We start from the raw sequence: 14,208 nt of genomic DNA, 5'->3' as shown, positions 1-14,208 counted from the left end.
CAGGAGGGCATTCAGTGTTTTTAACTGGTCCTTAAGAGCTTGGTTATGGATTATAATCTTTCATGTTTATGCCCAGGGGTTCCTTTATTCTTTCCTGCCTCACTACCATATCTCCTTCCTGAGTCGTAGGATTATAGAGAAGGGTGGTATCTCCTAAGCAACCATGGCAGTGTTATCCGCCTTCCACTATAGTGGCTGCTGATATTTGTGCATGAATCTGTCCCAGGTTTCCTTCCTGCAGAAGCCTTAGGGTTCCTATACCCTCCACCCTCTCTAAATGTGTCATCTCTACATTTTCTAGTTCAGAATTTTGGGACATGCATTCTCTCCTCTGTATCATTTGCATGGAAACTCCCACTAAGTTGCATGGCTAGTCTTTGTGTCCTTGCCGCTAACCAGAAAAGCCTCAACCTGCAGTACCTCTGTTTGCACTGTCCATAATGGGATCTGCTGCTAACAATTCTCTCCTACGTGAGTAGTACACACCAAAGAGAATGGAACGCACAAGATATTTTATTTTAAGCTTTATTGGAGAATTTAGATAACTTAAAAATGTTAAATGTGTTATTTTTTATTTTTTTTATTTTTTTAGGTCTGGTTATGGAAAGATCTCCATTCAACACAACATGCATGGGAGGGCTTTGAGTTGGCCCCTCTCGTCAATTGGCATGCTTGGGGGAGCCCTCCTCAGCCATTGGCTTGTTGATTTGTCTATTGTATTTTAGTATTAACCCACAGCATTTTACAGGTGTTTAGGTTTTTCCTCAGTTTTTTTTCTTGTTGGCTACTATGCACAGTAGTCTATCTGCTGATAACACATGTCGGCTTTAAAAAAGTCTTTTTCCAGGCTCCCAAATCTGACATCCAAGAACCTTTCTAGGCTTGGAACGCACAGCTAATGTTATTCTGTGGGCTAACATAGATGACTCCTGTATCGAAACGAGGCTTGGAGCACACTAATTTCTATCTGACAAATCGCACACATATTGAGCTAAGGCTATACAAGTGGCACGAGAATCTGCACCCATAGGGCCCACACATTGCTTTCTAATATAAAATGAACTGATACCTTCTGGCAGCAACTGTCATTGATGGCAAACGTGCTGCTGGCAGGACTCGTCTGTCCTCATCCATAGAGAAGCGGAGATGTTGCCGGTGCATTGAATGCTAAATGAGCTGGAATGTGTATTTGGTGTCGTAGCAGTCCCTGCCTCTGATATATGATGCAATGTTCTAGCGATCAGACACACTGTATAACTTCTGATGCTGGAAATTAATACTTGATATGGACACTACTAGATCAAATATATTGCCTACCTCTGAGTATATATTTACTGGCATGTGGCCAACAGATACCTGCAGCAACCTTCACCCTGGCCGCTCCACAGAAAGTGTTGCGAGCAGCCTCTGGAGTTTCCACCTACCAAGAACCACAAAGGCTCTACCTCATCACATACAACATGGTGTCCTCCATTGGTGTTTTTGCCTCTTCTCAAGTGGCTGTTTTCACTGGCAGACAGGGTGTGAACTCCGTGCCATTGATGCTGGAGCTCAAGTTTATTCCGGCCTAACTGTATTCTGAATAAGATTCGGCTCTTGAAGGGGGCAGCTATTGCAATCTGTGTAATCTACGCTGAGATAATTATTGAAGAGGAGGTTGTTGCAAGCAGCTAGGGCAGAGCTCTTGCAACACAGCATTATTGCCTAAGGGCTGCCCGCTGGTGCTGTACAGGGCAGGATTACTGCACAGACAAGTTGTGATTGAGAAACTGCAAGCTAGCCAAGGAGAACTCTACCCATCACCTGATGAGCTGCTTCTTGCCACTGTTGGCCCCTCATGTAGACATGTAGTCCTCTCCTTCCATCCTGTTTTCTGAATGGGCAGCATGATATTTATTTTTGTACTTCCTTGGATTTTAGTTGAAAAGCTCTATCGAGTAACATAAGACTAGGCCTGGGCAAACTTTTTTAATTACACAGAGTAATCTGCATAATTTCAGTAACTATTTTGATGTAAAATGACGCGTTTATGCCCATTTGTGTGGTTATGAGTAATTTGCCATAAAAATCCTACTGTTGGAGCACAGGAACAACAAACTTAGTGACTGGCTCCTGCTTTTTGTGTTCTGTTGTATTTAGCTCTTTTTTTTAATAGCGCAAGATACATTCTCATGTTCATTTGGATTACAATCCTGGCTTAACCTCGCACAATTTTGATGTAATAATTTAACCGCAAATTACGTGAGTTACGACCACCCCCTACTTTAGACCTGCACAAAGACCGAAGTCCTAAAAAAAGCAGATAAAAGCCACATGGGTGAGCGACTGAAGCAAGCTTGTGTGTTTGTCAGGGTGGAGCTGCGGACGGGGCTGTGGAAACGCTGGGTACCGCTGGCCCCTCACTACCTGCTAGATACAGCCATGAAAACTGAATGTAGAACCCCACGTTCGCTGTTTGTGTCAGCTTTCGTTGAGGACAAATTTAGACCTTGTTTTCATTGTCAGTTTGTGTCTGGTTTTAATTGGTGGCAATATTTCTCACCAGAACACAAAAAACTAGCTGAAATAGTGAGTCTGGCAACCAAAGCTACTATGTGTGTCCGATTGCAAAAAAAAAGTGTAGTTTTCAGAACTTGTGATACCAATTATTTATCTAATAAGTTCTGCCTGTAGATTGATGGTTATGTAACTCTCTGACGTGCCCTTCACTCTTAAGATTTATAAATGCGACCATTATTTCAAATAGCTTGCATTGCTCAGTTCCATTCCAATTAAATCAACTTCAGTTCATAAAGCTTGCATTGTAGTCTTACTGTTGAAAGTTCACTTCATTTAAAGCTGTGCTGTAGGAGAATCTAAGACCACCACTAGTCTTATAAAACACGCATATTTTAATTTTTGTTATCGAGATGCAAATTCATGTGCCATTGAAACTGCTTGTAAATGTCTGGTTTACGAAATATGTCTGGAGGGTTCAGAAAACCATTTTATGTTTGACACCACTTTATTATTCTTCTGTGCAGTGCCCAGCATCCATTAGCAGGGCTTAGTACATCATCTTTGTACTCCCACCTAATTACACTGAAAGCAAACTTCCCTTTTCCTCTTGACCACTCTGTCATGTCTGCTAGGCCGCTCACACACTCCGCACCATACCTCTGTAAATCTGCATTTACAATGGATAAGCACCAACATGGCAATTGTCATAGACTTTCTCTGGGCTCTTCTACACTACTGTCACAAACCTAGGTAGCATAATGCTTTGCAGTATACAAAGAACAGCAAGCATTGCAAATTACAAAAGTCTGGCTCATATCCTAAAATGACTCTTCAGTCACTGTTGTACTCCGCATACATGCACTCTGTCACTCCCTTTGGCACTTATGCATCAACCCACTGATTTATTCTTGAATTCCCTCGGTCACTCATCCACCAAAAAATACACATACAAACTCCATAACCATATGAAACTGAAATGAATAAATGTAGGAGAGTAAAAAAGTTGACACCGAACTGTAGATAGTGTATAATCATTGTAATAACAATCCACTCTGAAAGGTCTATATTGGTTTTATCATATTAATTTCACGAAAGGGGCAGTGCCATTTCCCTTTTAATAACATTTGATAATATAAACCAATCAGACTTCACGTTTCCCAACTAACCAATCAGGCCTAAAGCCTTTATTACTGACTTGTCACCGTAACCTGCTTATGCCTTCTGGATGGTGCCTAAGCATTCCTACAAGCAAAACCCACAAGATGATGGACGGAATGTTGCACAATGGCAAAACATTCACCCCCAGTCACAGATCTGGGTTTAATCCATCGTTATTTTGCTCACCTAGCCACCCCAGGTTAGACATGGCCATATGCAAATCAGTCTTGACCCTGTGCCTCATGGGAACAGTTCAGACCGAACTGCCAAGCCATGTCTTCCCTGGACCGGAATCAAACATCCTAGGACCGTTTTCTGGCTATCAGCCGTCTTCAGCCAGGATAGCTTGACTCCAGTGGCGTAGTGAGCAAGGGACCCACGTCTGGGCATACCTTTCCCACATAGGGTGAACAGCAAAACACACAAGATGATTGCAAAACATTCACCCCCAGTCACAGATCTGGGTTTAATCCATTGTTATTCTGCTCACCTAGCCACCCTAGTTAAGACATGGCCATATGCAAATCAATCTTGACCCTGTGCCTCATGGGAACAGTCCATTCTGGTCCAGGGAAGTCATGGCTTGGCAGTTCGGGCTGGACTGTTCCCATGAGGCACAGGGTCCAGACTGATTTGCATATGGCAATGTCTGAACTGGGGTGGCTTGGTGAGCAAAATAACGATGGATTAAACCCAGATCTGTGACTGGGGGTGAATGTTTTGCCATTGTGCAACATTCCGTCCATCATCTTGTGTATTTTGCTAAGCATTCCTACAAGGCAACCACCATTTACACAGTCATAAAATTACAAATTACTACACTGTTGGCAAAACTATATATAAACCCTCTTCAGAAGACATCACGAGGATTATCCTACTGCACATCTTCAATCAACAGGGTTTGTCGGAGTGGGTAACCATCATCAAAACACTATCCTACCATGGTAACCAGTCACCTTCCGTGTAGAAAAATACCAGTCTGCGGGCTTCAGCATGGCCTAATAATTAACAGAGGCAGGCATATTTGCTTTAACATGCTTTTACAGCAAATAAGGCCTCTAGTGCCTTTGGCATAATTTTTCTCAATAAACCCAGCAGAACTATGGCATATGACATTTGATTTTTGCATAGCACATGACAGTATAGGTAGAGGAGGCGAATGAATTTTAAGTTACTATACTGTTTTTCTTTTCTTAAATAGTTTTAGTTTATTTCACTTGTTTTTAGATTGTCCCTATGGAGGGCCTGTTGGTTCAATTACTTTTCAAGGTGCATGCTATGGCTGTGCTCGACTACCCCCCATGGATGCTCAGCGCAGTGAGCACACCAAAAGCAGCCATGTCTGCACCTAGCTGGGGCCAACCACTGTTTTTTTTAATTTTTTTTATAGTAATTTCTTAAAGAAATCCTGGCTATAAAAATAAAATGGTCAGAAGTGCTGCCTTATGGAGTTCTCTGCTACCTCAGATGAAATGGAATCCTTAGAGGATCTAAGACGGAGTATGGCAATTTGTTGCACTCTGGTATGTTAGAAAACGTCCCCAGCATGCTTAGTCTAAAATATGCCTATTTGTGGAAGTGTTTGCTATTGGTACATGCAGTAGAAGTCAATGACTTAATCCCTTCCAATAACCTAGATATGTTACTATTGTCAAACTTAATTCCCAGACTTAATCACTGCTGTGCTAAAGTGTTCTAAAATTCTATTTCAGAATTGAAAATTTAAAAAAAGCCTGAGGCGGGGTGGCAGTGATTTTTGTATTCCTTTGTGTTTTTTAAAGGGGATATGTTGGTGACTACGCAGCCGGTTGGCACTGATAAGCTTGCTGTTCTTTTTAAAGGGAAACAATTGTCATGCTTATACTACAGGAATAATGAGGTGAATGACAGGCAAGTATCATAAATTTGCCTGAAAGTCAAAAAGTGCAGTATAAATGCTCTATTTCAGTGGAAATCCACACATCTGCCCACTCAAAAGCTTGTAGCATGAGCGGGCTCAACCTTTGGGCAGATCCTAAGCCCCTTTCTCATTACTGTTTCTTAAATCTTTGTCTAGCTGTGTTGTTAAGCTAGACCTAAATCGTGCATTGGCTATGTCAGTAGTCCCTCTTTTTTCAGAACTGCATGCACAGGCTGATACTACCACATGCAGATCTGTGTGCAAAGAACATAAAAATTAAAAACGTGTGCAGTCACACTTCACGTTCAACACACATGGCCCACCGGCAGCATGCAATGTCTATGGGACATACATTTATGATTGCGTATGGGCTTCTTATGTGCTGTTTTAGTAGAGTAAAAAATACATGTGGAAAACCACCCTGGTTCCGCAGTCAGTGCATAGTGGTGGCTATGTACAAATGAGTTAGCACACCTTTGTGCACTGCCTAACCAGGAATCTGCCATAGCTACTGGCTTTGCAAATACGTTTTTTCAATAAAAGGAGGCGTTTGCAAAGTACAATATGCTGTTACAGTTCAGAGCAGATACTTACTTTGCTTGACCAGTTTCCAACTTAAATTTAACTCTGATTATTGTTCTTGTTCTATCCAATTATTTGTTGAAAAGCCACATTTCTCTCATAAATATTCCGGTTTTTGGTTAGTTATGGTGGTCAACTTTTTCCACCTTATTTTTGTTTCTTTGGTCTTCGATCACTTGTTACACTACAATAAGTGTATCTCTATGCCATCGGAAGATGTCCATGGCCAATTTCATGAGCACATTAATGTCTACTTTTGTCCCACTCTGTTTTTCAACCAACCAGCATTGGCAATGCTAAAACGACTGGCTTAGCCAGTGCTTGTTTTCCTTGTGAATGAGAAGTATTCTGAATCTGTTTCTCTTATCTATGCTTATATAGGTCTAAGAAACCTGAGCGGCCTTTGAAAGAGAGGAATGGGGTGGAATCCCCAGTATCCCGCGCACCTAAGAAGTATTCACGGGTTATCGAAAGTGACAGCTCTGAAGAAGAGGAAGAGCATATGGAGGTGGAGGAAGAGCAGAAAAGCAAGTCTCCACCCAAAGCTAAGGTTTCTAAGAAAGAAAGGTCTTTGGAGAAGAAAACGGAGTCCCCAGCCAAGAAACCAGATACTATAAAGGAAATGGAGGAGGAAAGTGAGATCCTGACCAAAGTTGGTAAACCATTGAAGAACTCCTCCTTGGAGGAGAAAGCTAATACTCCAGTCAAAAAGACTGCATCTGCTACAAAATGTGAGGAGTTGTCGAAGGAAGAAGAATCTACTGCGACTGAATGCAAGACGCTAACTAAAGGTGAAAAGGTGGAAGTAGAGACCCCATCCAAATCTGGGAAACCATCAACAAAAGAAGAATCGGTGAAGACTCCGCTCAAGAGTATTGTGAAGCAGGTAGAATCATGTGTCTTAAACTTCAGTTGCTTATGCTTCACTCCATTCTCAACATTCCTTTTGCTTCATGTTCTTAAGTTTCTGGTTATATACAATGTTCCTCTATATTCAACTACTCCCACTTTAAAACTCCTACCGCAACAAGCATATTCAAACTAAATTATTAGAGCAATCATAAAAAAGAAATGCGGCAGCCTAAACATGGCTCACGTATGCTGAAAAAAATTACATGAAAAGGTAAATGTAGCAGCAGGTGGCGCAATTGCAATAGTATTGTCCATGGTGTACAACGACTATATTAAGAATCGCCATTAAATTGAAATATTTGGCTTTAACGTATGCTTTTAACATTAGATGTCAGGCCTACCGCTTTTTTACCTATCTTTTCATAATATTTTGATCAGATGTGACTAACTTTTCCCAAAGTTAACACCAGAAATGGGTATTTAGATGCTTTACATTGAAACTTTCCTACCATTCACTTAACCAAATCAAAAATAAAATGTAGCCGAACAGTTAAATTGCATTCAGAGGTTGAATTAATCAATTCAGGCAATAGCCTTTGCCATTTGCAATTCAGGCCTACTGTTTTGAGCGTGAGCCTTTCCGTGCAGCAGCCTTCAGGCAATTGGTCTTAGAATTGCCAATATGTATAACATTACAGTTGGCAAATCAATATCCACCTTTCCTAATTGGGCTTAACACTGATTCTCGGTTTTCTAGGCCCTACGGGTTTTCTCTGTAGACCACGAAAACCTGCATAAGGCCTACTGCCTCTTAACATATGCTTTTCACAGTAAATATGTCTGCCCTACTGCCTTTGTTGCATCTTTTCATAATCGATTAGACCTATAGCATGTGACATAACTTTTCCCAGTTAACTAACGGGGCCTAGAGCCTTTAGCATTAGCTTTCGGCCAGTGACCGCTTTAGCCCGGTGCGACCAGTGCTATCGCACCGGGCGCCGGGGTCTATTAGTCGCCCTCTGCATGACCTGACTGAACCAAGATCAGAACATCATACAAATATCTTTGTGTGTGCTGGATTTTTCAGGAGATAATTACAATAGCATAATAACTGTGATAGTTAATGCACTTGAGGGAGAGACTCCTAGTATAATAGCATAGAGGGTCAATGTTCCTGTTGCAAAGCACAACGTGTCACATGCAGATCAGATTTATAGAGATTGCTTAGTGGGTTATTGCTTTTGTCGTCACAGAGATCCTTTTGTTTTGACTGTCATCAAAGAGTTGCATGCAAATTGAAAGCAAATGTTTCGAACCTTGTGTTTCCCCTCAATCTTTTGTTCTAAGTTTGCTCAAAAGAGTTCCTTTGGGTAGCAATACAATGTTATTAGTTTAGGACTCCAATCATTGTGTTACATTTATGGGTCTGATTTGCGAACAGTTTGAGCCTGGTTTGCATCACAAAATAGCGCGATGCCCTACTTTACGTCAAGGAGGCATACCAGGGTGAGCACTTTGACGTTCCCATGCACACGCTTATGGATTTTGATGCTAATCCTCTTAACTTTTCAGTCCGAGAAAGGATACTGAAGTGAATAACAGTCTGACTAACATACTGCCTGCAAAGTAAAGCTATCGGTTTAGTTTCCCAAAAAAACCCGAAAAACATTTAAATACTACTTAAATTAAAACTAAATATTTCAAAACATATTTCAGTAGTTGTGAAAACACTTTTTTAATTATAATGAGCTGGAAACAAATATTTTAACAGTATCAAAAACATCGTAACACTTTACTTGGTGATGTGCAAATGATACATATTTGCTGAAACCCCATTTCCCCATTTTTATCAGTTGTATGCTATATACTTTTATCAGTTAAAATGCCTGTCTGTGGTAAAGTTTGTGGCCTTTTCAATGGACATGTGCTGCCTGTAAATGACAGTGCACTACCACATCATGTTTTAGTAATCGATCTATTAAAAGTAGAGAGTTTTTAAATATGAACTTGAAAACGTTCTTCATACCCCCACCCTGATGACAATGCTATTGATGACCCACGGAGCAATTGAGGGGTAATGCCTGCCTTTTTTTTTTATTTTTGTAACTTTTTATTATCATTAAAACATAAACAAACCAGGCATAAAAGGCAATACAGCTGGAGACGTGTTCAAGGAGGAAGGAAAGTGCATTACAATTTAATACAAATCATCAGTGCGAGGGGGGGGGCCAGGGGGGAAATCAGGGTCACAATACATTGAGGCTTAAACAACACTAGGAATGTCGGGTCAGGGGGAAAGAGGAACATCCGGAATATCTGCGAGGGGAGGTGTACATAAAGCGCCTCGGTAGGAGTTCCAATGGCTCCAGATTTTACCCCACTTCTTAGGTCTGCCGCGTGCCACATACACCGTCTTCTCTCTAAACATACACCAGTCCATGTTTTCCTTCCATGCCAACACCGTGGGCGGTCTCTGGGAACCCCACAACTGCGCAATATCTCTCTTGGCGACCATATTCCCAAGAGTCGCCCACTGAGTCTGCGCCACATCATAATCAGTCGGTTCCCAAACATTCAACAAACAACACCTGGCTTCAGGCAACAGCGCACCACCCGTGACCTCCTCCATCACAGCATGCACTCGATTCCAAAACACCACCACTTCCGACACTCCCAAATTATGTGGAGGAAAGTACCAATTAAACCGCATCCACGCTTACACAGCCCATCCACAGAATAACCCATACGAATCAGGCGAGGGCCGGTCACATAAACCCGATGCAGGATCTTAAGCTGTACGAGTCGGAGACTGGCCGTAATCACGACCTCCTTAGGTGAGGATATCGCTGATTGCCAGTCCTCATCATCCAACTCTAGACCGTCACTGGTCTAGACCTCTCAGAGTTGCGCCAACAGGTCGACTGGATCGTTAATCAATTTCTAATATATCAAAGAAATAGTGCTGTCAGGAACATATCCGTCGAGCACCCGATCTTCGAGTGGGGATGATTCCGGGATAACAATACCTTCAGGAAAAACCGATCTTAACGCGTGGCGAATCTGTATATAACGGAAGAACTCCTTGTCACTCAGCTCATATTCTACCTTCAACTCCTCAAAGGTCTTAATCCTACCCTTGGCACAGAGATCACTCACCTTGCAAATACCGATCACATCCCACTTCTCAAAACCTTTCGTCCTCCAAAGGCTGCCTAGTCTTTCAGAGGCATAGAGCGGAGTCGCCCGGGTCAGTCGATCCCTCCATCCCATTGCCGCATTCGCACATTGCCACATTCACACCGCTATCCTAGTGGGTCCCAAAAGTTTCCCTCCAGCAGATTTGGAATAAAGCGCCCTGTTATAATCTCCACCAGGTAGCAGCCACTTATCGATCTCAAACGCAGGATTTAACGCGGGCCCGTACATGCCATGATTAATTGCTCCCAACTGAGAGGCCCAATAGTATCGCCTAATATCCGGAAGTGCGATACCGCCGTCGTACCAGGGAAGCGTCATCTTGCCGAGGGCGATACGCGAACGCCCATCCCATATCAACCGCCTCTGCAAACTTTCCACCTCCTGGAAATAGCTCGCCGGAATGACCTCAAACGTGTTCTGAAGCGCGTATAAAAACCGCGGCAAGGACGTCATTTTGAAAAGAGCTGCACGCCCGAGGGGGGACAATGGCAGTTTGTGCCAGGCCACAACGTCAGATTTTAACCGTTGGAGCGGAGGAAGCAGATTATGATCGTAACGGACAACGGGGTCTAATGTAATAAAGACCCCCATATACTTAAATCCCATCTGCGTCACCTGTATGGGGCAATCGCGCTGCAAAGAGGGAGTGTCACCCGAGAGTACGTAGACACAGGACTTGGTCCAATTAATCACAAGGCCGGAGTTCCTCCCGAACGAGTTCAGCACATCAAACAGTACAATCAACGACTTTCGAGGCGAAGTGAGATACAACAAGATGTCATCTGCATAGAGTGATATTCGATCCTCAAAGTCTGGGGTCCACTGAATACGCCTCATCAATGGCTCCCACCGCAGCCAAGCAGCCTGGGGTTCCAAGGCGAGGGCAAAAAGCAGCGGGGACAAAGGACACCCCTGCCTCGTGCCCCTCCCAAGAACAAAGGACTTAGAAACCCGACCATTCACCACAATCTGAGCCAGTGGTTCCTCATACAAAAGTTTCACCCAGCCAATGAAACCAGAACCGAAACCAAACTTTGCAAGGGCAGCCTAAAGATACGGCCATTCCACTGTATCAAAGGCCATCGTAGCATCCAAGGAAGCCAAGATGGCCGGTTCACGCAGTGACGCTGGTCTCGCGAGAACGCCATGCAAGCGCCGCAAGTTCAATGCTGTATTTCGATGTGGAATGAAACCAGATTGATCCGGATGGATCAGGTCACTGGTCACTTTTATTAAGCGGTTTGCCAGCAACTTTGCGAGAATCTTGGGCTCCGCATTTAGACGCGAAATAGGCCTATAAGATGCACAGCGATCCCGCGGCTTCCCCTCCTTGTGAATCACCACAATGGTCGCAAGTCGCTGATCACGGGGGAGGGAGCCGATGTCTCGCGATTCCAGGAACATATCACGAAGATACGGTGCCATTTTGTCAGGACGCAGCTTGTAAAGTTCGATGGGGAGACCATTAGGGCCCATAGCTTTTCCCCAACGGACAGAACGAATAGCGAGTGCCACCTCGTCAACCGAAAGTGCTGCGTCCATCAGGTCCCTATCTGAATCCGACAGGCAAGGCAACGCAATATCTCGTAACAGCAGATGTGAGTCTTCCTCTGGCCTATCGGAAACTGGGGAATACACATTTCGAAAATGTTCAGCAAACCACTCAACAATCTCAACAGGGTCAGTCACTCGCACTCCATCAGTTCTCTCAATCACAGGAACCTCACGACTCGCCCTCTCCCTTCTGTCTAACCAAGCAATCAGTTTCCCAGCCTTGTCTCCCACATCATATAGCCGTCCCTGCTGCTCTCTACTCATAACTCTAGCAGCGTCTGTTACCAACGCCCTATAATCAAGTTGTTTGAGACTGAGGACATGAACCCTATCATGAGTGATACCCAACTCCAAATCCCCTTCCAGCTCAGCTATTTCGGTCTCGAGGCGGACCACCGCCTCATTTTTGCTTTTCTTGGCACCAGCGATTAATGATAGCGCCTGTCCACGGATAACCGCCTTGAAAGCCTCCCACAGTGAAACATAAGAGGACACAGACCTCACATTCTCAGCAAAATACTGATCCAGAGACTTGACCAACTCTGCCCGGGTTTTGGGGTTACGGAGATACCAAGGATTAATCGGGGGCCACTCGACCCTCCGCCCCCATCTTCGTGTCCATCAAAAGCCACAGTGGGGAGTGATCTGAAATACCCCGAGCCAGGTGTCTAACTTCCCTAACTGATGAGGCCTGTGCTGCCGGCATCAAGACATAGTCAAGTCTAGAGTGACTACCGTGAGCACCAGAGTGGAAGGTGTATTGCGCCTGTTCCGGATGCAGCAGCCTCCAACAATCTACCAGTCCCAGCGTCTCCAGAAAGCCACCCAGCCAAAGACTGTGATCTCGTGAGGTCCCTGGGGGGGTAGCGGTCCTCCCTACCAGAGACAACAGAATTGAAATCTCCACCCATCACTAGAATGCCATCTGGAAGCCCCAGAACTACTCTACCCAAATCAGCAAAAGTCGTAGTCTGCAGACCAGGTGGGACATATACAGAAAGCAGTGAGATAGTCTTCCCCTCCCACCTACCAGTGAGAGCAGCATAGCGCCCCCTGTCGTCGAGGAGTATGTTGTCTATCTCTAGGGGGAGGGAGCTCTTAACTAGGATACCCACCCCCCTAGAACCAGTAGTGAATCCGGAGTGTGCAGCAAGACGATATCCTCGCCGATTCATAGCATGGCATGTGTTTTCGATCAGGTGTCTCTTGCAGTAACACTACATCAGGGGAGAGGCGTCTCAGCAGTTGCAACACTACCCCACGTTTTATCCTATCCCCCATCCCGTTAACATTCCAACACAGTAACTTCAACCCCCTACCCCCCATCCCAGAAGTGAATGCAGAACCCACCCCATAGTGAACACCACCCAGATCCAGAATAAAACAATACGTTGCCTTGAGAAAAAATGACACACCCAAACCCCCCCACCCCCAACAAATACCCGATACAACCCCCCCCACCCTGCACCCCTGCGTTTGACTCAAAAGCCACCCCAACTTGCAGTGTGCCTGTCGCCCTAACATTAACTATTCTACAAAAAGAAACCCGGAGGAGGAAAGAGTCCCACTCCCCCCGCCACCCTTGGGTATACCACCATAAGTAACACAAGTGTAAAAGTCATCGAACCACAGCTGCAAGTTATGCACAATGTCCGGAAACCAGAGGCCACTTCTCATTCTTGCTCCAACGGGCCACCTTCAGCTCCTACAGAATGTTCCGTGCGATCACGCTGCGTAGGCAAGGTATCAAGCCAGTCACTCACTCTCTCAGGGCGGTCAAAGAAAAACGTCCGATCCTCGTATTCAACACGCAGCCGAGTTGGGAAGAGCATCGCGTATTTCATACCCATGTCCCTCAGTCGTCGCTTCACCCCCTGAAACCCCATCCTTTGCTTCTGAACAAACTGGGTGAAGTCTGGGTAGAAGCTCACCGTAGTGTTTTCGAACTATGTGGGGCCTCCCACCCGTGATGCCTGCAGGATAGCGTCTCTATCCCTGAAGTTGAAAATCCTGGCGATGATAGGCCGCGGAGGAGCACCCTGCTTCGGCTTCCCACCCGGCACTCTGTGTGCACGTTCCACCGTAAAGAAGTTGCTCAGGCCTTTGGGGGCGAGATGATTTAGGATGAGGTCCTCCACAAGGAGATCTGCAGCAGGTTCTTCCGATTTTTCAGGGACCCCAATAATATGTACGTTATTGCGTCTGGCCCGACTTTCAAAATCCTCCAGCCGACGAGCAAAGAGATCATTGGAGGATCGTAGGTTGCGAACCTCCGTCTGTAAATCGGACACATCAGTCGTAAGGCTGGAGGTCTTCAAATTGAAGGATTTGACATTTCCGTTAGTCTTTGATAAGTCCACCCTGATCAAATTGACGTCGATCGCCACAGTGTCAAGCTTGAGGGCCAGAGCCTCATATTGCTGGCCAATGGAGGTCTTCATGCTAGCAATGGCGCCCATGACATC

General features: G+C 44.6%; 1 protein-coding gene across 3 annotated transcripts in view; it reads left to right on the top strand.

Annotated features, from left to right (window-relative positions):
• Positions 1-14,208, top strand: part of LIG1 (DNA ligase 1) — a 452,209-nt gene that overhangs the window by 39,909 nt on the left and 398,092 nt on the right. For all 3 annotated transcript variants that reach the window (XM_078654820.1, XM_078654821.1, XM_078654822.1), the window contains one exon: positions 6,521-7,025. In XM_078654820.1, the coding sequence (XP_078510946.1) occupies positions 6,521-7,025 (505 nt within the window). The remainder of the gene's footprint in view (positions 1-6,520; positions 7,026-14,208) is intronic.

This window comes from Lissotriton helveticus, chromosome 7, assembly GCF_964261635.1.
Source record: "Lissotriton helveticus chromosome 7, aLisHel1.1, whole genome shotgun sequence".
In the NCBI taxonomy this organism is placed as follows: Eukaryota; Metazoa; Chordata; class Amphibia; order Caudata; family Salamandridae; genus Lissotriton; species Lissotriton helveticus.
The sequence above is the reverse complement of the archived record's forward strand: the minus strand, read 5'-3'. Positions and strand labels throughout refer to the sequence as shown.